This window comes from Somniosus microcephalus, unplaced genomic scaffold, assembly GCF_052327205.1.
Source record: "Somniosus microcephalus isolate GS21.2 unplaced genomic scaffold, FLI_Smic_1.0 unresolved_chr1, whole genome shotgun sequence".
Lineage (NCBI taxonomy): Eukaryota > Metazoa > Chordata > Chondrichthyes > Squaliformes > Somniosidae > Somniosus > Somniosus microcephalus.
The window spans coordinates 123,579,844-123,601,464 of NW_028225179.1; the positions used below are offsets into that span (position 1 = coordinate 123,579,844).

General features: G+C 45.5%; 1 protein-coding gene across 1 annotated transcript; it reads left to right on the forward strand.

Annotated features, from left to right (window-relative positions):
- Positions 1 to 20,324: 20,324 nt before the first annotated feature.
- On the forward strand, positions 20,325 to 21,222 carry LOC147095794 (putative G protein-coupled receptor 139). Its single transcript, XM_085973719.1, has one exon. The coding sequence runs from the start codon at positions 20,383 to 20,385 to the stop codon at positions 21,220 to 21,222; it is 840 nt and encodes a 279-aa protein (XP_085829845.1). The 5' UTR covers positions 20,325 to 20,382.
- Positions 21,223 to 21,621: the final 399 nt, after the last annotated feature.

A 21,621-nucleotide genomic window follows, 5' to 3' on the forward strand; every position in this document is an offset into this window, starting at 1 on the left:
TGAAAGAAATGACAGAAACTACAGCAGTATGAAACTAGAGCTCCTCGCCCTCAAATGGGCTGTTTCAGAGAAATTTCGAGGTTACCTTCTAGGTTCCAAGTTCACTGTCATAACAGATAACAACCCCCTGTGTCACCTTTCTACAGCTAAGTTAGGTGCTGTTGAGCAAAGATGGGTGGCTCAGTTAGCTGTTTTTGACTTTGACGTCAAGTACCGCCCAGGCCGCTGTAATGCAGCAGCAGATGCCCTCTCTAGGCAGCCGTTAGCAGGGGAGCCTGAGTCAGACAGTGGGGATGCGGACTATGATGGTTGTGTGGCCATATGTAATGTCACTCACAAGGGAACAGCTCTAGGACCAGACTTAGGGACAGCAGGAGTCAAGTGCTGTAAAGTCAGACAGATCCGTGTTTCGGACGCAGAAGAAAGTACTGAGCGTAGTGAGTTGCAGGGTAACACACCAACACTTCCCGGTTACTCTAAAGAGGAACTACGTAAGTTTCAGGACACAGACCCCACCCTCAGCATGTTTAGGAAGTTTTGGGGTGAGCAGCGAAGGCCAACTTACAAGGAGAGGTCGCAGTTATCCAAGCTAGTATTATCCACGTTAAAGCAGTGGCCCCGTATTTGTGAGCAAGATGGTTTGTTGTACCGTGTAATCGAGGATGTCCATGTTGGTGAGTGTCACCAGCTACTACTGCCCTCTTGTTTGAAAGAAGTCGTGCTTGAAGGTGTGCATGATCGTATGGGCCATCAGGGAATAGAGCGCACACAGAACCTTTTGAGACAGAGATGTTTTTGGGTTGGGATGTATGGGGATGTGGAACAGTGGGTCAAGAAATGCGAGAGGTGTGTTTTGACAAAAATGCCCCACCCCAAGATACATGCCCCTATGAAATCATTTCTAGCCTCCCGGCCCCTTGAAGTAGTTGCTGTAGATTTCACCATGCTGGAACCGGCCTCCGATGGTCGTGAGAATGTGTTAGTGGTGACCGATGTTTTCACTAAATTCACACAAGCCTTCCCTACTCGGGACCAAAAGGCTGATACCACGGCAAAAGTCCTTCTCAAAGAGTGGTTCATGAAGTATGGGGTCCCAGAAAGATTGCATTCAGACAGAGGTCGAAATTTTGAGAGTGAAATCATTGCCGAGCTGTGTAAGCTTTATGGTGTAAAGAAAACCCGCACTACCCCACACCACCCAGAAGGAAATGCTCAATGTGAGAGATTCAACAGATCTTTACATGATCTTTTGCGTACACTGCCTCCAGAAAAGAAGCGCCGCTGGCCTGAGCACTTATCTGAGTTGGTGTATGCCTACAATGTAACACCCCATGCTACGACTGGCTACTCACCGTACTATCTGCTTTTCGGGGTTCATCCACACCTTCCTGTAGATGCTTTATTAGGTCAGGAGCAAGTGTTAGACAAGAAACATGAGTGGTTGGTTGTCCACCAAGAGCGTTTGAAGGAGGCACATGCAAGGGCAAGAGAGTACACTGAAAAGAAATCAGCTCAAAGAATTGAACTTAACAAAGACAAAGTGTACTGTCCAACCATTGAGGTGGGTCAGTTGGTATACTTACGACACAGGCCTTTGGGTAGGAACAAAATTCAGGATGCGTGGGGTCCTACTGTGTACAGAGTGGTGGAGGTACAGGGTACTACACATGCAGTTGAGCCTGTAGAGGGCGGTCCTTTAAAAAGGGTCCATAGAGTTAATCTTAGGCCATGTGTTACCCCTGTCCCTGAGCCTAGGCGGACGAGAACCAAGTCCCCTGTCACCGTACCCCCTGTCACTCTTTTGACAGAATCGTTGCCAGAGCCCTCTGATACTGAGTTTGTTGTGGTAGAGGAAGTCACCTATCCAGAGTTAACTCAGGAGGAAAAAGTAAACAATGATCCTGTTGGTAACGCCCAAGATGTACAGGAATCAGAGGCTGTTTCTGAGCCAGAGCATTCAGATCCTTCTGAGTGTGGGACTGAGGTTGAGGTACCCATTCCGGCTCCTCGCAGAACTAAAAGAGCCAATGCTGGGGTAAACCCTAACCCATACCATTTGCCTCAGTCAGCCTGTAATGCAGTCTCACTCAGTCCTGAGGTGTTCTCTCATGTTTTATCGAGTCTGGGTACTGCATTTTTTCGAGAAGCTGTAAAAGAAGTGAAAAACGGGTGCTAAGTCACCGAGGACGTTGACTTTAAAGCAGGGGAGAATGTAGCCAAGTGGGAAAATGCAGTGAATATTTAAGTCCACTAGATGGCGCGGTTAATTTTCCCCTTTAGAATTTGAAAAAAGGAGAAAAGGGTTATGGGTAAGGCCATGTGATGCCAAAGGAACCTCCCCTTTCTTCACAGCCTCCATTTTCTAGATCCAGCATGGGGGGTGTGCTCTGAGGAGAGTTGGGGTGAATATGACTTTTGAAATGAACTTAGTCTGCGTAAAGTACAACTAAAACAGCATTTAGTGCAGCCAGACATAGTTTTAAAGTGATATTGTTTCCCAAATCACTCGATATCACGGGGATGCTTGTAGATTGTCCCACCATGTGCTGGTGTTAACCTTTGTTAAAATTGTTGTTGAGTCATTGGGGCTACGTTTCGAACGAGTTTAATACTTTCTGTTTGCTTGTAAGAGGTGACAAGTGATAACGGGACATACGAATGTATGGTATGATATGTTTTGTTTTGTATAATGATTGTTAGTTAATTAACTGCCTTCACCTGTGGTTTGCCTCATGTTCTGTTTTGCAGCAAGCCACTGCCGTATTTTGTCGACTGTGTTTTATGTATTTACAATTTCATCCTAAACCTAGACCCAAGTTATTAATACAGAATAAAAAACCCCAAAAACGAAAGTTCGTGTCCTGTGCTGCTCCATTTCGCCAGGCTACATATATATGAACAGGATTGGGCCATACAGACCCTCGAGCCTGCTTTGCCATTTATTACATAATGTCTGACTTGTATCTCAATTCCATTTACCAGCCTTTGCTCCTTACCCCTTGATACCGCTACTGAACAAAAATCGATCTACCTCAGTCTTGACAGCTCCAATTGTTCTCCCCCCTATGAGGAGGGAGAGTTCCCGATTACTGCCACCATTTGTGTCGAAAATGCTTTCTGATTTGGCTCCTGAATGGTCTACCTCTAACTTAAAGATAATGACCCATTGTTCTTCATTCCCCAACCAGAGGAAACAGATAATCCGTATCTACCCTATCAAACTCTTTTTACAGTTTAAAAACCTTGATAAGATCACCCGTCAATTTTCTACACTTAAGGAAATGCAAGCCGATTTAATGACAATCCGCCCTCATCATTTAACCCTCTAACCCTGCTATCATTCTGGGGGATCTGGCTGTACCCACTCCAGATGGGGTCTGACCAAAGCTCGATACAACTGAAGCATAACTTCCTCCCCTTTGTAAACCAGCCCCTTGAGATAACGACCCACAGTCAATTAGCCTTTTGATATTTTTATTCCTAAATACTAGCTTTGAATGATTTGTGCACGTGGAATCTCACATCTCTGTCAACATTGAACTCCATTTGCCATATTTTGACCACACAATGTCCCTGTACAAGATTCTGTTTCCATATGCAGTACTTACTGTCTCTTTGCTCTCGTCTCTTCTTTTCCTTATCTTCGGGATATTGTCAGTTTTACCGTTATTTCTAGATACTGACCTATAATGCTAGATTTACAGTCGGGTGGCAAGTTGGACAGCAACATAAAGGGGAAATATTTCTAAGGCACTGACAATTATTCTGAGGGAAATTTCTCAGTTGGCAGTGGGAAATATTAGCGGGGAAATTCAAATTTGGCTGGTGCAAAAATGGATGTAAGAGCTTTGGCCGCACTTCTACAGACCCTCAACCCCGCCCCACACCAGCCCCTCAATTTGCCTTGCCATTGATTTCAATTCAATAGAAATTCTGGCGCAGAGTACAATGGACTTCGTATCCACTACCGCCCATTCCACACTCCTGCAGAAGTTGGATTCTACTAACTATGAATCTATTAACCCAACTTAATTCCAGCTGATATAATTGTATTGATATTCCTGTGTTTACTGACAACACTCACCACGACTGTACCACTGTCTGCTTGATTCTCAAAGCACTTCTGTTTTGCCAGACTGCCAATCTGATATCAAGTGACAGATGGGCCACACTTTTTTCCAACTGAACATTGAGAAACACATCCATCCTATTAATTCCCGTGAAAAATATGTCCTTGCCCCCAACGTCATCCCCTCCCTAACTGTTTGTTCAGAGTGTAGGAGTGCAGCTTGGCGCAGAGTGAACAGCTTGGCTGTTTGGTAAGTGTGGGAGATCAGTGAAGTGGGGGAAGGAGGTGCTTTTTGGTTTGCTTTTCCTAACTGCTCCCGCAGAGCAGCGGCGGTCCTGAGCGGGAGCAGACTGAGGCCCAAGTGCGGGGATAAAAGCAGCAGCAGACCTGCAACTACAAGAGAAAACTACAGTGTCAGTGGCAGGTAAGTGATTGGTAGTGACTGTGGGCTTAGTTTTATGTTAACATATAGCATATAACTAAATTTTAAAAACTAAACTTAATTTAACTAAACGAGGTAAATAATTTGATTCACACTAAACTAATGAATTAAATAAATAAATAAAATAATGGGAGAACAGGAGATAAGTTGCTGCTGCAATATGTGGGAGCTTGTGGATATTTTTGTCCAGGGCAACTACATCTAGGGTAAGTGTCTGCGGCTCGAGGAACTTCGGCTCAGAGTTGAGGAGCTGGAGTCCCAGCTGGAGACATTGCGAGACATCAGGGAGGGAGAAAGTTACCTGGACCTGTTACTCCAGGAGGCAACCACACCCCTTAGATTAAATACTTTAGAATTGACACGTCGTCAGGGACAGGAGGGTGCGACTGTGAGTGAGGCAGGTACGGGGATACAAGGGGTGGTATTTGTAGTGTATGTGCCTTTAAGACAGAACTACTTTTACAGCTCCTGTATACTGTAGTACCGGCAGTGACCACACCTGTATATAAGCTTTGCGCATGCCTCTGTACCCCCAGTCTTGAGACTACCCTCCTCCAGTAAATACCTGTTTATTGTTAAGTTACAGCATCCGTGTGGTTATTGAAAAACACCATACCCTCAGAATCACGGATCTAACAGTGGCAACGAGTGTCGATTCAAATCTACCTGCAACTAAAAAAAAAGTCAAGGCCAGGAACATGGGCGTCGACCACGAGCAACCGCCAGTCGTCAGGCAGAGAGTGAACATCGCAGGGGAGGCTGTGGAGAGCCGGGCTTGGTTCCCCAGCCACGACGATCAGCAAGAGACTGACGACTTGTCCAGCGCAGACCATTCCCAGGCAGCGGCGGCTGGAGCCGACCGACGGCGGAGAGAAAGCCGAGCAGCGTCGATGGGGTAAGACAGAGGGTGAAGCGCACAGGGCGCAGCCGGGGGTTGAAAACCGAGCGACGTCGAGAAAAAAAAATAAACAAACCGGAGAGAGAGAGGGTAAAGCAACAGCCGGGTTCAAGACCGAACGGCGTCGAAAAAATAAATATAAAAATAAAAAGAAGAACGCGCAGAGCACAGCCAGGGCTCACGGGCTGAACAGTGACCGCGGGGAGAAGAAGGGAGAGTGCGGGAGACGCCATTGAGCCACGGAGAAGCAGGAAGAGAGCGGGAGATGCCATTGAGCCGCGGAGAAGCAGGAAGGGCACGGGAGATGCCATTTTTAGAAGCCGCAGCGGAGAAGAAGGGCGAGCGCGGGAAGGAAGGAAAGCGCGGGAGACGCCATTTTGTGCCAGCGGAGAAGAAGGGGAAGCGCGGGAGATGCCATTTTTGACAATTAAATCACACCCAGGGATGCCGAAGAATGGCAGTATCTCTACGTTCGACAATGAAGTCGAAGATTGGGCGACATATGTGGAACGTATTAAGGTGTACTGCAGGGCGAATGAAGTGCCAGATGCTAATAAAGCACTGGTTCTGTTAAATTCCATGGGTGCAAAAACTTATGGGTTACTGCGAAATCTAATAACCCCAGAGAAGCCGGTAAACAAGAATTTCAAAAGCATAGTAGAAATCCTACAGGACCACTTAAACCCCACACCGCTGCTGATAGCAGAACGATTTAAGTTCCATAAAAGGAACCAACACAAAGACGAAAGCAATGCTGAGTACCTAACAGAACTGCGCAAGCTATCGAAACACTGCCAGTTTGGAGCGGGACTAGCAGATACGTTAAGGGACAAGTTTGTGTGCGGGTTACAAAGTGAAGGAACCCAGAAACGGCTTCTATCAGTAAAGGATCTTACGCTGGACAAGGCTTTCTGTATGGCAGTATCACATGAAGCAGCCGCAAGGGGCGCTGCAGAGATACAACGGAGACCGCAAGAATATGGCACCAATGAAATGTCCTATGGAACAGGGAAGTGCTATCGCTGCGGCAGAACAACACATGACCAGAAGGATTGTTGGTTCAAGGACCAAGTGTGCAGACAGTGTGGAAAAGCAGGACACATAGCAAGAGTCTGCAGGTCTGGGAAGAAAACCAACAGTAAGAAATCTCCACAGGAGGAGTACAAAAAGGTACACCAGGTGATGGACAGTGGTTCAGACGAACAGAAAAGTGACACAGACTCCGGAAGCAAGGAGCTGGGTTGTCTGAAACTACATAAGGTAACCAAAATGGAGGATCACCAGACTATCTGGGTTACACTCAAGATAGACAGAGTCCAAGTGAAAATGGAATTGGACACAAGATCAGCCCTAACAGTCATAAACCAAAGGGACTACAAGTGGCTATTTTCACATATACCCTTGAAAGCTACAGAGATTGTCTTGAAGACGTATACGGGGCAAAAAGTCTACCCCAAAGAAAAAATAAGGGTGAAAGTGATATATAAAGGCCAGGAAATACCTAAAATGGATATATATGTATTGCCAGATGGAGGACCACCACTGCTAGGGCGTGAATGGATCCAGAAGATACAATTCGATTGGCATTCCATACAGGTACTGAAGGTTGAGGCCAAAAAGGATGACAATGTCACACCTGGACGACTGTCAAAAATGCTAACTGATGCAAAAGAAGTGTTCCAGGAGGGACTAGGAACACTAAAAGGCATAACAGCAATGATGAAAATAGAGGAAAATGCAAGCCCAAAGTTTCTTAAGGCCAGACCAGTGCCTTATGCGATCAGACCAGCTGTTGAAGCAGAGCTGGAAGGGTTGGAATGTTCAGGAGTACTGTCCAAAGTGGACTGGAGCGAGTGGGCTACACCCATCATTCCTGTAATGAAGAGGTTGTTGAGTAATACGCCTGGGGAACCAAAGAAGGTCCGCATCTGTGGGGATTTTAAGGTGACAGTGAACCGAGTCCTTCACATGATACAATATCCACTTCCACGAATTGAGGATATTTTCACCTCGCTATCTGGAGGTAAACGCTTCACCAAAATTGATCTAGCCCAGGCGTACTTGCAAATGGAGGTAGAAGAAGCTTCAAAACAATACCTTACGATTAACACTCATAAAGTTCTCTATCAATACAACCGGCTGGTGGCCGGAGTAGCCTCGGCTCCGGCTATTTGGCAAAGGGCAATGGATCAGGTCCTGCAAGTGATTCCAGGGACCCAGTGTTAATTGGACGACATCTTGGTCACGGGCGAAAATGACAGTGATCACCTCGCCAACTTGGAGAAGGTGCTCACCAGATTAAAGGAGTATGGGCTACGAACTAATCGCCACAAGTGCGAGTTTTTTCAGAAACAGATCTCGTATTGTGGCCACGTCATCGATGAAGAGGGGTTACATAAGTCCCCTGAAAAGATTGAGGCAGTAGTCAAGGCTCCAGCACCGGAAAATGTGTCACAACTGAGGTCGTTCCTCGGGCTGGTAAACTACTACCACAAGTTCTTACCAAATTTGTCCACGGTATTACACCCACTGAACACCCTACTGCAAACAGGGGTACCATGAAAGTGGGATGACGAACGTAGACGAGCTTTCCAGAAGTGTAAAGAATTAATCACATCAAAAGAGGTGTTGGCCCATTTCAACCCAGCACTACCAATTCGTTTGGCATGTGATGCATCACCCTATGGTATTGGAGCGGTGCTGTCGCACAAATTCCCAGACGGGTTGGAGAGGCCAGTAGCCTTTGCGTCTCGGTCACTAACCTCAGCTGAGTGCAACTATGCCCAGATTGACAGGGAGGCCCTCAGCCTAGTATGGGGAGTAAAAAAATTCAACCACTATCTGCATGGGCAGAAGTTCACCTTGCTGACTGACCACCAACCACTTGTCTCCATCTTTAATCCTAAGAAGGGCGTTCCAGTGATGACTGCACAACGGTTACAAAGATAGTCCCTGTTTCTAGGGGCGAATCGATATGAAATAGAATATAAAGGCACGAAACAGCATGGGAACGCTGATGGGCTATCACGCCTGCCACTGCCTCCTGTGGAGGAAGCACCAGTAGTGGACCCTATCGAGATATTTTATTCGTCAATAATTGAACGATTGCCAGTAACGAACGCGGATATAGAGAAGGAGACCCGCAATGATCCGACGCTGTCTCGGGTATATGATTTGACAGTGAGGGGATGGCCAACACATGGTGACTCACTGTTGCCAGCATTCTCATCCAGAAGAGAACAGCTGTCAGTATGCCAGGGGACAGTGATGTGTGGATCCAGAGTGGTGATTCCACCCAAGTTAAGGGAGAGAGTGCTAAATGAGTTACATGAAGGTCATCTGGCGGGAGTGAAAATGAAAAGCCTTGCTAGGGCTTATGTGTGGTGGCCGGGAATCGATCAACAAATTGAAGACCTAACTAAGAGCTGCTTAGGATGCCAGAAGGTCCAAAATGCACCACCACATGCCCCTCTACACCCATGGGAGTGGCCCTCCTCTCCATGGCAACGGGTGCATATTGATTTCGCTGGTCCATTCATGGACTCAATGTTCTTAATAGCAGTGGATGCTCATTCAAAGTGGCCTGAGGTGATATAAAATGTCTTCAACCACTACAGAGAAAACGATTGCAGTCCTACGGACCATATTTGCCAGAAACGGTTTGCCAGAGCAGATTTGCTCTGATAATGGACCACAGTTTCACAGAAATCACAGAAACCCCACAGTGCAGATAGAGGCCATTTCGGCCCATCGAGCCTGCACCGACACATATCCCACCCGATCCCCGTAACCCCTACACCAACACATATCCCACCCTATCCCCACGTATTTAATCCCCCTAACACTAAGGGTCAATTTATCATAGCCAATCAACCTAACCCGCAATTCTTTGGACTGTGGGAGGAAACCGGAGCACCCGGAGGAAACCCACGCAAACACGGGGAGAATGTGCAAACTCCACACAGACAGTCGCCCGAGGCCAGATTCGAACCCGGGTCCCTGGCGCTGTGAGGCAACAGTGCTAACCACTATGCCACCGTGCTTGTGTCCGAACAGTTTCAAAAATTTATGAGAAGGAATGGGGTAAGGTATTACACATCCGCACCATATCATCCAGCCACAAATGGATTGGCTGAGAGGTTCGTAATAACCTTTAAGAAGGCAATAAAGGCCATGTGCGACGATGAAATTCCACTACAGCATAAGATGGACAATTTCTTATTAGCCTACCGAAACGCAACACATGCAGTTACCAACCAGACCCCGGCCATGATGTTCTTTAACCGAAGGTTGAGATCTCGTCTGGACTTGCTCAGAACAAATGTGCGAAGAAATGTTGAGGACAAACAATTCCAGCACATCAATGAGAAGCCGACATGGAGCTTCAATGTAGGACAACCAGTCTTGGCCCGTGACTATCGAACAGAGAAATGGCAACCCGGAACGATATGCACAAGGCAGGGGCCATTAATGTACACAGTGGGTGTCGGGGAGAACATTGTGAGACGCCACGTCGATCAGATCTTAGCGTCACAGGAACGCGTCAACCCCATGTCTCGAGTACCTGGGGATGAACCCGACATACCGGTAGCATCTACCTCCGAACCAGTAGCAGTGGAACCCGATGAACTACCCGATGAAAAGGGGTCAGAATCACCTCTGCACCAAGAACAAGAACCTCAGGAAAGGCGCTATCCCGAAAGGGTCAGGAAGCCGCCCCAAAGACTGAATCTATAAATGGACTATTGTTGTTTAATGTACATGTTAAAGTGTTAATTGTTATTTGAATATTAGGGGTACTACTAATCTAAATGGGGAGGAATTGTAGTGTATGTGCCTTTAAGACAGAACTACTTTTACAGCTCCTGTATACTGTAGTACCAGCAGTGACCACATCTGTATATAAGCTTTGCACATGCCTCTGTACCCCCAGTCTTGAGACTACCCTCCTCCAGTAAATACCTGTTTATTGTTAAGTTACAGCATCCGTGTGGTTATTGAAAAACAGCATACCCTCAGAATCACGGATCTAACAGTATTGCAGGAGCCTCAGTCCCTGCACTTGTTCAATAGATTTGAGGTTCTTGCAACCCTTGTGGACAAGTGCAGAGATTGTGGGGAGGATGAGTAAACTGACCACAGCACCGTGGTACAGGAAGCCATTCAAGTGGGGGGAGTAAAAAGGAAGTTGGTTGAAGTATGCGATGATATAGTTAGGGGGATAGACACTGTTCTCTGCAGCCAGGAGCGTGAGTTCCGAAGGCTATGTTGCCTACCTGGTGCTAGGGTAAAGGATATCGCCTCCGGGCTGGAGAAAAACTTGGAGTGGAAGGGGGAGGAACCAGTTGAGTGGTCCACGTATGTACCAACGACATAGGTAGCATGAAGAAAGTGGTTCTGCGGATAGAGTTTGAGCAGCTAGGGACTAAATAATAAATAGAACCCCAAAGGTAATTATCTCTGGATTATTACCTGAGCCATGAGCAAATTGGCATAGGGTCAATAGGATCAGGGAGGTGAATGCGTGGCTCAAAGATTGGTGTGGGAGAAGTGGGTTTCGATTCATGGGGCACTGGCACCAGTACTGGGGAAAGAGAGAGCTGTTCCGTTGGGACAGACTACACCAGAACCATGCTGGGACCACAGTTCCAGCGAATCACTTAACTAGGGAGGTAGATGGGGCTTTACAATAAATAAGGGGGGAGGGTCCCGGTGGAGCGAAATCTAGAATGCTAAAGAGAAAAGACAAGGAAACAGTGCAAGAAAGTGATTGCGGTAAGGATAACCCGATTGTGTCAGGAAGGGACAGAACCTACAAACAAAAGAGTGCACTAACAAATAGGGTCCGGGTAAGAAAAAAATGATAAGACAAATACGGCCATTGTACAAAAAAATGTTAAAATGTCTCAAGATGTTAAAAAGATAAATCTAAAGGCACTGTATCTGAATGCATGTAGCATTCATAATAATGGTGTGGAGATGCCGGAGTTGGACTGGGGTGGACAAATGTAAGAAGTCACACAACGCCAGGTTATAGTGCAACAGCTTTATTTGAAATCACAAGCTTTCGGAGCGCTGCTCCTTCGTCAGGTGAAGTGGAGAAATGCATTCTCTGACTATATAAGCTGTGTCTTTATGCATTTCTCCACTTCACCTGATGAAGGAGCAGCGCTCCGAAAGCTTGTGATTTCAAATAAAGCTGTTGGACTATAACCTGGTGTTGTGTGACTTCTTACATTCATTCATAATAAGGTAGACGAATTAACAGTGCAAATAGATGAAAACGGATACGATTTAATTGCGATTATGGAGACATGGCTGCAGGGTGACCAAGGATGGGAGCTGAATATCCAAGGATATTCAATATTTAGGAAGGACAGACAAAAAGGAAAAGGAGTTGGGGTGGCATTGTTAGTAAAGGATGAAACACAGCAAAAGTGAGAAAGGATTTTGGCTCAGAAAATCAAGATGCAGAATCAGTCTGGGTGGAGCTAAGAAGCACCAAGGGGCAGAAAACATAGGTGGGAGTTGTCTATAGGCCTCAAAACAGTAGTGGTAATGTAGGGGATGGCATCAAACAGGAAATTAGATATGCATGTAACAAGGGTACTACAGTAATCATGGGTGACTTTAATCTACATATAGACTGGCCAAACCAAATTAGCAATAATACTGTGGAGGATGAATTCCTGGAGTGTGTACGAGATGTATCATTAGACCAGTACCTTGAGGAGCCAACTAGGGAACAGATTATCCTAGATTGGGTATTGTGCAATGAGAAGGGGTTAATTAATAATCTTGTTGTGCGCGGTCCTTTAGGGAAGATTGGCCGTAACATGATCGAATTCTTCATAAAGAAGGAAAGTGAAGTAGTCCAGTCTGAAACTAGGGTCCTAAATCTAAACAAAGGAAACTACGAAGGTATGAGAAGGGAGTTGGCTCTGATAGATTGGGGAGCTTAATTAAAAGGCATTTTGGTGGATAGGCAATGGCTAACATTTAATGAATGAATCCATGATTTGCAGCAGTTATATGTTCCTTTCTGGTGCAAAAACACAAAAGGAAAAGCGGCCCAACCATGGCTAACAAAAGCAATTAAGGATAGTATTAGAACCAAAGAGGAGTCATATAAAGTTGCCAGAAAAAGTAGCAAGCCTGAGGATTGGGAGCAGTTTAGAATACAGCAAAAAAGGACCAAGATTGTTTAAGAGGGGAAAATAGAGTATGTGAGTAAACATAAAAGTGGACTGTAAAAGCTTCTACAAGTATGTAAAAAGAAAAAGATTAGTGAAGACAAATGTAGGTCACGTACAGTAAGAAATGGGAGAATTTATAAAGGCGAACAAGGAAATGGCAGTGTAATTAAACAAAAACTTTGGTTCTGACTTCACGGTACAGGACACAAATAACATCCCAGAAATGCTAAGGAACCAAGGATCTAGTGAGAAGGAGGAATTAAAGGAAATTAGTATTAGTAAAGAAATACTGCTGGAGAAATTAATGGGACTGAAAGCTGATAAATCCCCAGGCCTAATAATCTGCATCCCAGAGTACTAAAAGAGGTAGCCATGGAAATATTGGATGCATTGGTTGTCATCTTCCAAAATTCTATAGATTATGGAACAGTTCCTGCAGATTGGAGGGTGGCAAATGTAACCCCACTATTTAAAAAAGGAGGGAGAGAGAAAACAGGGAACTACAGACCAGTTAGCCTAACATCAGTAGTAGGGAAAATGCTAGAGTCTATTATAAAGGATGTGATAACAGGACACTTCGAAAATATCAAAGGGATTTGACAAAGTCAACATGGATTTATGAAAGGGAAATCATGTTTGACAAATCTACTGGAGTTTTTTGTGGATGCAGCTGGTAGAATAGATAAGGGAGAACCACTGGATGTGGTGAATTTGGATTTTCAGAAGGCCTTTGATAAAGTCCCACATAAGAGGTTAGTGTGCAAAATTAAAGCACATGGGATTGGGGGTAATATGATGGCATGGATTGAAAATTGGTTAACAGCCAGGAAGCAGAGAGTAGGAATAAATGGGTCTTTTTCGGGGTGGCAGGCGGTGACTAGTGGGGTACCGCAGGGATCAGTGCTTGGATCCCAGCTATTCACAATATATATATCAATGATTTGGATGAGGGAACCAAATGTAATATTTCCAAGTTTGCTGACAACACAAAAATAGGTAGGATTGTGTGTTGCAAGGAGGATGCAAAGAGGCTTCAAGGCGATTTAGATAAGTTGAGTGAGTGGGCAAATACATGGCAGATGCAGTATAACGCAGTATAACGTGGATAAATGTGAAGTTATCCATTTTGGTAGGAAAAACAGAAAGGCAGTGTATTATTTAAATGGTGATCGATTGGGAAATGTTGATGTACAAAGGGATCTGGGTGTCCTTGTACACCAGTCACTGAAAGTAAACATGCAAGTGCAGCAAGCCATTAGGAAGGCAAATGATATGTTGGCCTTCATTGCAAGAGGATTTGAGTACAAGAGCAACGATGTCCTACTACAGTTATACAGGGCCTTGGCGACAGCACACCTGTAGTACTGTGTGCAGTTTTGGTCTCCTTACCTAAGAAAAAATATACTTCCCATAGAGGGACTGCAGCGAAGGTTCACCAGACTGATTCCTGGGATGGCAGGACTGTCGTATGAGGAGAGATTGGGTCAACTAGGCCTGTATTCACTAGAGTTTAGAAGAATGAGAGGGGATCTCATTGAAACGTATACAATTCTGACAGGGCTAGACAGACTGGATGCAGGGCCGATGTTTCCCCTGGCTGGGGGGGGTGGGGGGTCTAGAACGAGGGGGCACAGTCTCCGGGTACAGGGTAGGACATTTAGGACTGAGATGAGGAGAAATTTCTTCACTCAGAGGGTGGTGAACCTGTGGAATTCTCTACCACAGAAGGCTGTGGAGTCCAAGTCACTGAATATATTTAAGAAGGAGATAGATAGATTTCTATATGCAAAAGGCGTCAATTGGTATGGGGTGAGAGCGGAATATGGTATTGAGATAGAGGGTCAGCCATGATCATATTGAATGGCGGAGCAGGCTCGAGTGGCCGAATGGTTTACCCCTGCTCCTATTTTTCTATGTTTCTAGACTCATGCAGATCATATCAGAAGGCAATGTCCTCTTCCCCCAAAACTGACTTTCAAACTCTCATCATTCTCATTTAGTAGACCACATACATTCAACACCACCACAAACACATCTGCTGTTTCCCTCTATTTCCAACATTATCGCTTTAATCCTGGGATTTCCAACAATTCACATTTGCACTTGTAATATTGTGTATTCTGGAGTTGTGGTGGACATGTCCCTGGGCTTTATTCAGTTGAAATATCCATCATTCACCCCTCTGTCCTAACACACTACAGCCCCTTCTCCAACCTCCCGTTCCTCTCCAAGGTCCAAGGGCTTAATGTCGCCTACCAAATCCGTGACCATCTCTCCAGCAACTCCATGTTTGAATCTCTCCAGCCAGATTCATGCCCTGCGACAGCACCGAAATGGCCCTTATCAAAGTCACAACTGGCACTCTATGTGACTGTGACCTAGGTGCCTTATCCCTGCTCATCATTCCCGACCTGTCGGCAGCCTTTGACATTTGTTGACAACGCCATCGTCCGCCACCACAATCCTCCGTTTTCCAGCTGAGTGGAACTGCCCTCACCTGGTTCCACACTAGTCAATGCATTCATAGCCAGAGAATCTCCTGCAGTGGCTTCTCGTCTCCCACACTGTTCCTTCTAGAAACCCTCAAAGATCTATCATTGGCCCCTCCTCTTTTTCCTCTACATGCTGACCCTTGGCATCATTGCCAAGAAACAAAATGCCAGACTCGACATATATGCTGTCACCAAGTTCTAACTCGCTATCACCTTTCATGCTGCTTGTTCGACATCCAATATTGGATGAATAGCAACATCTTTATATAGTGCATTTAATGCAGTAAAATATACCAAGGCGCTTCACAGGAGTGTTATAAGACAAAACATTTGACACTGAGCCACATAAGGAGAAATTAGGCAGGTGACCAAAAGCTTGGTCAAAGAGATAGCTGTTAAGGAGTGTCTTAAAGAGAGGTAGAGAAGTATACAGGTTTAGGGCTGGAATTCCAGAGCTTAGGTCCTCGGCAACTTAATGCATGGCCACCAATGGTTGATCGATTATAATCAGGGATGCTCAAGATGATAGAATTAGAGGAGCGCAGATATCTTGGGGGGTTGTGGGGTGAAGGAGATTACAGAGATAGGGAGAGCCGAGGCCACTGAGAGATTTTAAAACAAGGATGAGAATTTTAACATCGAGGTGTTACTTAACTGGGAGCCAATGTAGGTCAGTGAGCACAGCGGGTGATGGGTGAAAGGGACTTGGTGTGGGTTAGAACATGGTCAGCCGAGTTTTGGATGATCTCAAGCTTATATAGGGTAGAAGATTGAAGGTCAGCCAGGAGTGCTTTGGAATAATCAAGTCTAGAGATAACAAATGCATGGATTTATGGTTTCAGCAGCAGATAAGATGATGCAAGGGTCAAGACGAATGATGCTACGAAGGTGGAAATAGACAATCTTAGTTATGCTCTGGATATATGTTCAGAAGCTTATTTCAGGGTCAAATATGACATCAAAGTAGCGAATATTGTGGTTCAGCCTCAATCAGATGCTGGGGAGAACGATGGAGACAGTGGCTATGGAATGGAGTTTGTGGCAGGAACTGAAGACATTGGATTCGGTCTTCCCAATATTTAATTGGAATAAATTTCTGATAATCCAGCACTGGATGTCAGACAAGCAGTGTGACAATTTAGAGACTGTGGAGGGGTCGAGAGAAGTGGTGGTCAGGTAGAACTGGGTGTCATCAGTGTACATGTGGAAACTGATGTGCTTTTTTCAGATGATGTTGTCAAGGGGTAGCATGAATACGAGTGGGCCAAGTATAGATCCCTGGGGGACACCAGGGGTAATGATGTGGGAGTGGGAAGAGAAGACATTGCAGGTGATTCTTTGGCTATGATTAGATAGATAAGAAGGAGCCAGGCGCGTGCAGTCCCACCCAGCTGGAGGATGGTGGAGAGGTGTTGGAGGAAGATGCAGTGGTCAACCGTGTCAAAGGCTGCAGACAGGTAAGAATAATCAGGAGAGATAGTTGACCTTTGCCACAGAGTCAGCTGTGGTTCAGTTGGCAGCACACTCGCCTCAATATCAAATCAGGTACAGAAAGGGAAATGAGAGGGAGAGAAAGATTGGATTAACAGAGAGAGAGGGAAAAAGAGACAGAAAGAAATGTTTTAAAGAAAGTTATTTTAAATAATGTTTTAAAATCTCCAACAATAATTAAAAGCTGAAGGAATAGGACTTCATACCTGCAAAAGTAAATGTTCAGAGCCAGAGAGGTTGTTTGGCAGTAATTAAGGCTTATTGGACTATGTCAGCTGTGGCTCAGTGGGTAGCTCTTTTGCCTCTGAGTCCAGAAGTTTGAGGGTTCAATTCCCACTCCAGGGACTTAAACACATAAAGCTAGGCTGACACTCCAGTGCAGTGCTGAGGGAGCGCTGCACTGTCGGAGGTGCTGTCTTTCGGATGAGATGTTAAACCGAGGCCCCATCTGCTCTCTCCAGGTGGACATAAAAGATCCCATGGCACTATTTCGAAGAAGAACAGGGGAGTTATCCCCGGTGTGCTGGCCAATATTTTTCCCTCAACCAACATAACAAAAATAGATTATCTGGTCATTATCACATTGCTATTTGTGGGAGCTTGCTGTGTGCAAATTGGCTGCTGCATTTCCCATATTACAACAGTGACTTTAAATAGTACTTAATTGGCTGTAAAGAGTTTTGAGACATCCAGTCATCATGAAAGGCGCTAATTAAATGCAAGACTTTCTTTAGGTCACAAAGGATGCCATTTGTGAATTTGATGAGAGCCGTTTCAGTACTGTGGCAGGGATTCAAATATGGTGTTACGGGAAAGATGGGCAGGGATTTGGAAAGCAATATTACGTTCAAGGGCTTTGGAGAGGAGAGGGTGGATGCAGATGAGTCGATAGTTTGCAAGGACGAAGGCTTGTTTTTTGAGGGGAAGGGCAATGATGGCAGATTTGAAGGAGAGGGGGGCAGTACCTGAGGAGAGAGAACCGTTAACAATTTCTGCTAACATGGGAGCCAGAAAAGGAAGTTGGCTGGTCTGCAGTTTACTTTGATTAGGGTCGAGGGAGCAGGAAGTGGGTCTCATGGACAAGGTGATCACAGAGAGGTCATGAGGGGTGACCGCAGAGAAACTGGAGAAAGATGTGAGTTCAGGGCTAGGGCAGGGGGCAACCTTAGAGGAAGTTGGGCCCGGTCGGCTATGGGAAGGAAGGGAAGTGGCAGAGGCAACTGATCGGATGGTCTCAATCTTAAAGTCAAAGAAATCCATGAGCTCCTCGCGCTTGTTGTTGGAGGTGAGGGTGGAGGAGGAAGAAGAGAATGATTTAAGAAGATGGCTAGCAGTAGAGAATAGAAGCCGGGGGTTATCTTTGCATTCCAGAATGATCCTGGATAAGTGAGCAGTTTTGGCAGACGAGAGCAGAACAGAAATTTCCTCCAATTAATTATTGGGAACATCGAAGCCATTGTCTTCGGCCATTGCCACACACTCTGTTCCCGAGCCATCGATTTCACTCCCCGGCCACTGAAACTGATCTAAACAGTTCACAATCTCGGCATCCTGTTTGCTCCCGAGCTCAGCTTCCAGTCCCACATTTTCTCTATCACACAGAACGCCTACTTCCACAGCGAGGTGCTGCTGAGGAATCCTCGGCGAGTTACTGCAGGACATTGTGTGGGTGGTACACACTGGAGCCAAGGCACGTCAGTGATGGAGGGAATTTCTGTTTAAAGTCCTGGATGGGCAGCTCATTGAGCAGACTGATCTTTCCTGATTATTATCAGGTTTCTTGAGTGTTTGTGCCGCTTCACCCATCAAGGAAAGTGGAGAGTCTAACATCACAATCTTTACCTATGGACTGTAGTGAAGAAGCTTTGGGGTGTCAGGAGGTGAGCCAGTCGCCAAAGATAACCCAAACTCTTACCTGCTCTATTAGCCACGGTGTTAATGTGGCTGTTCCAGCTGAGAGTCTAGTCAATGGAGTATTCTCCCAGGATGTCTATAGTGGGCTACTCTGCGATGATAATGGCATTGAATGTCAAGCGGAGAAGTTTAATCTCATCTCTCCTTTGTTAAAGATAGGCATTGTGTGGCACGAATGTGACTTCCCTCTTATTAGCCAAGCGGGTAGAGATTGTTCCATTATCTAAGGATTTGTGACAGGGCTGTGCATTGTGCAGTCATCAGTGAAAAGTTCTAATTCTGACCTTAGCAGGGTGGGATGTTTATTGATGAAGCAGCGGAAGATATTTGGGCTTCAGGCGCGACCCTGAGGAACTCCTGTGTAAGTAACTGCACTCAGTCAACCCCTTGTGGATCAACATCATTTCCCGTCCACAGTATCACTCATTTTACTGTTCACTCCTTTATCTATCTCCCTCTGCTGGTGTTTCTCCCTATCACTCACTGTACTCAGTCACAGGACGGTGCATCTCTCTCTGCTGATGTCTCTGTTTATCAGTCACTGTACTTAGACACACCTTTACCTCTGTTATCGGCTGGTGTGTCTCTGTATTAGCTACGGTACTAAGTCATGCCTTTATCTATCTCCTTGTGCTGATCTGTCTCTATGTTACTTCACTGTAGTCACTCACTCCTTTATCTATCTCCCTCTGCTGGTGTTCCTCTGTATCACTCGGTGGGACCAGTCTGCTTCAGGATGTTCGCTTAATACTGTCCGCTTTTACTGTCCATTGAAGTCACAGCAGAGTGCAAAGAGCATTAGATTTGGAGGACTATTTTAATCATCTAATTATCAAGAGATCATGAGATCAAGATGCTGCGAGGTGCAATAATCCCAGAGCTGGGTGAATATTGAGCCTGGAAGTGCTCACTGATTTGGAAAGAACTGTGTTAATAGTGTTTGTTGGATTGCCTGTCCCCGATGACAGCTATAGTGTAACGTCAGTGTCTCAATGGAGAATGGGATCATATATAAATCAGAGCTGTATTCAATGCATTGCCTCAGTGTACCAGCCGGAGCCTCGCTCCCAAGAATCTTCGTTCATTTTTGTATAAGATGGGACGAACAGACGCTGCAGATGCCACGGTGATTTGTTATCCGATTCTCGCAATCATCGGCATTCCTGGTGAGTCACAGCAAACAATGATTCATTCCGAAGGTCATTCTCTCAATGCAATGTTATTTTTTTGCTACATGCTGTTTTATCCTTATCTGTGTCCCATGGTCGTCCAGTTTCTGCTGACAGTTTATTCAGTAGAAATATCTCACTTTTCCTTATTAACTTTAATCCGCGGGTTAACCTGTTTTTTAATCCTCCAGATGTTTACAGACCTACTGGGCCTGTCCAAGATTATTCATTGTCACCGAGTCAGAATTTGAACTGAACCAGAGCCTATTTAACTGAAGGTTGTTCAAGACATTGGCAGGAGGAAAAACATTCTCACCAATCATGCTCCTCCCAAAAGAACATTTCTAATAGCTGTTGTGGTGAATCAAGTAGGGCAAGGACGGGGTGAACCTCCACCTGTTCGTACGTTGCTTGGATTTACTCGACTGTAATCAGTTCAGTCAGCAGGCAGGGAACTTGGCACCTTCCCGTTGTACTTGACTCAGTCCCGGACCCAGTGAGGCTGGGAGGGACCGGCAACTCTGATTGTACCACGTAACAAGTCTCCCCGGTCTGGCTATTCCCAACCACTCGATTACGAGGTGTCATTTCACATCGCTGATCTATTTCTTTGGTAATTTCCTTGTTATCCAATTTCTTACAGCGAACCTGATGTCAGTTGTCATCCTGTCCCGGGGAAAGTGCGGTCTCGCCAAAGGAATCACTCGTTACATGGTAACCATGGCAATAGCAGACCTAATGGTCTGTCTCTTCAATGTAACTGTGGAAAGCATTTTTAGATATCATTTCCTGAATTCATTCTTGAGCTACACTAATGTGTGTTGTTTTAGTGCCTTTATACAAGTATCTAGCATTCACTTCTCTGTCTGGTCCACACTGTCGTTCACCTTTGACCGCTTCATAGCCATTTGTTGTCAGAAACTAAAATTAAAATATTGCTCCGAAAGAACTGCCACTGTGGTTCTAACGATCGTGGGTGTGCTCAGCTTTTTGATAAACATTCCAGTTTATTTCCGTTATGAGCCCTACTATGTTGTTGGGGATATAGGGTGGGGCTGCCGTACTGTAGCGGGATATGGTACTTTCCCGGCATGGTTAGCTTACAAATGGATGGCCAAGCTCTCAGTCCCATTATTGCCATTTCCTTTGCTGTTGCTGTTGAACTCTCTCACTGCCAGGCACATCTTAGTGGCCAGTAGAGCTCGCAGAGCCCTGAAGAGCCGCAGCACTGGGGAGAGCAGCAGTGATCCCGAGATGAAGAACCGAAGAACATCCATCATTCTGCTCTTCACTATCTCGGGGAGCTTTATTGTGTTGTGGTCACCAGCTGTGATACTTGATATCTGTGTCGACATCGCGCAGTCAACTGTCTTCCAAGGTCCAAACTCACTTTATTTGGCGATTAGAATCACCCTTCTTGTGCTGTATTCCAGCTCCTGTACAAACACCTGCATTTATGCGTTGACCCAGAAGAGATTCCGAGAGGAGATTGAGAACATTGTGAAATATCCATTTATTCTCATTGTTAAATTATGTAAGCAATTAAAATAGCTGGATTCACTCAGAGTTAATTGTCTGGTTCGACAGCGCCACCTGATCAGTTGGTTGAGGCAGGTCTTCCCGAATATCACCTCCCAACCTATCCCAGAATCTACCCCCACCTTTTCCCTATTGGTGGAAGGAGATGATAATCTAACTGCCACTCTGAATCTCACCACATCACCTTTAATAACGAGACACGTCCTAACAGTTTGTCTCACAGTAAGTGAAACTTTACAAGTTTGCACCATTGTTGAGTTTTGAGACTGAAACACAATGGGGTCGATTCCAGGAATGTAATGGATCATATAAATTGGGCCCTTTTTACACCGGGGTACTGGTGGCAGTTTTAACTTTCGGCCTGTAAATGGTGATGTTGAATGGCTGGCCACGATGGAACCCCAATCCCAT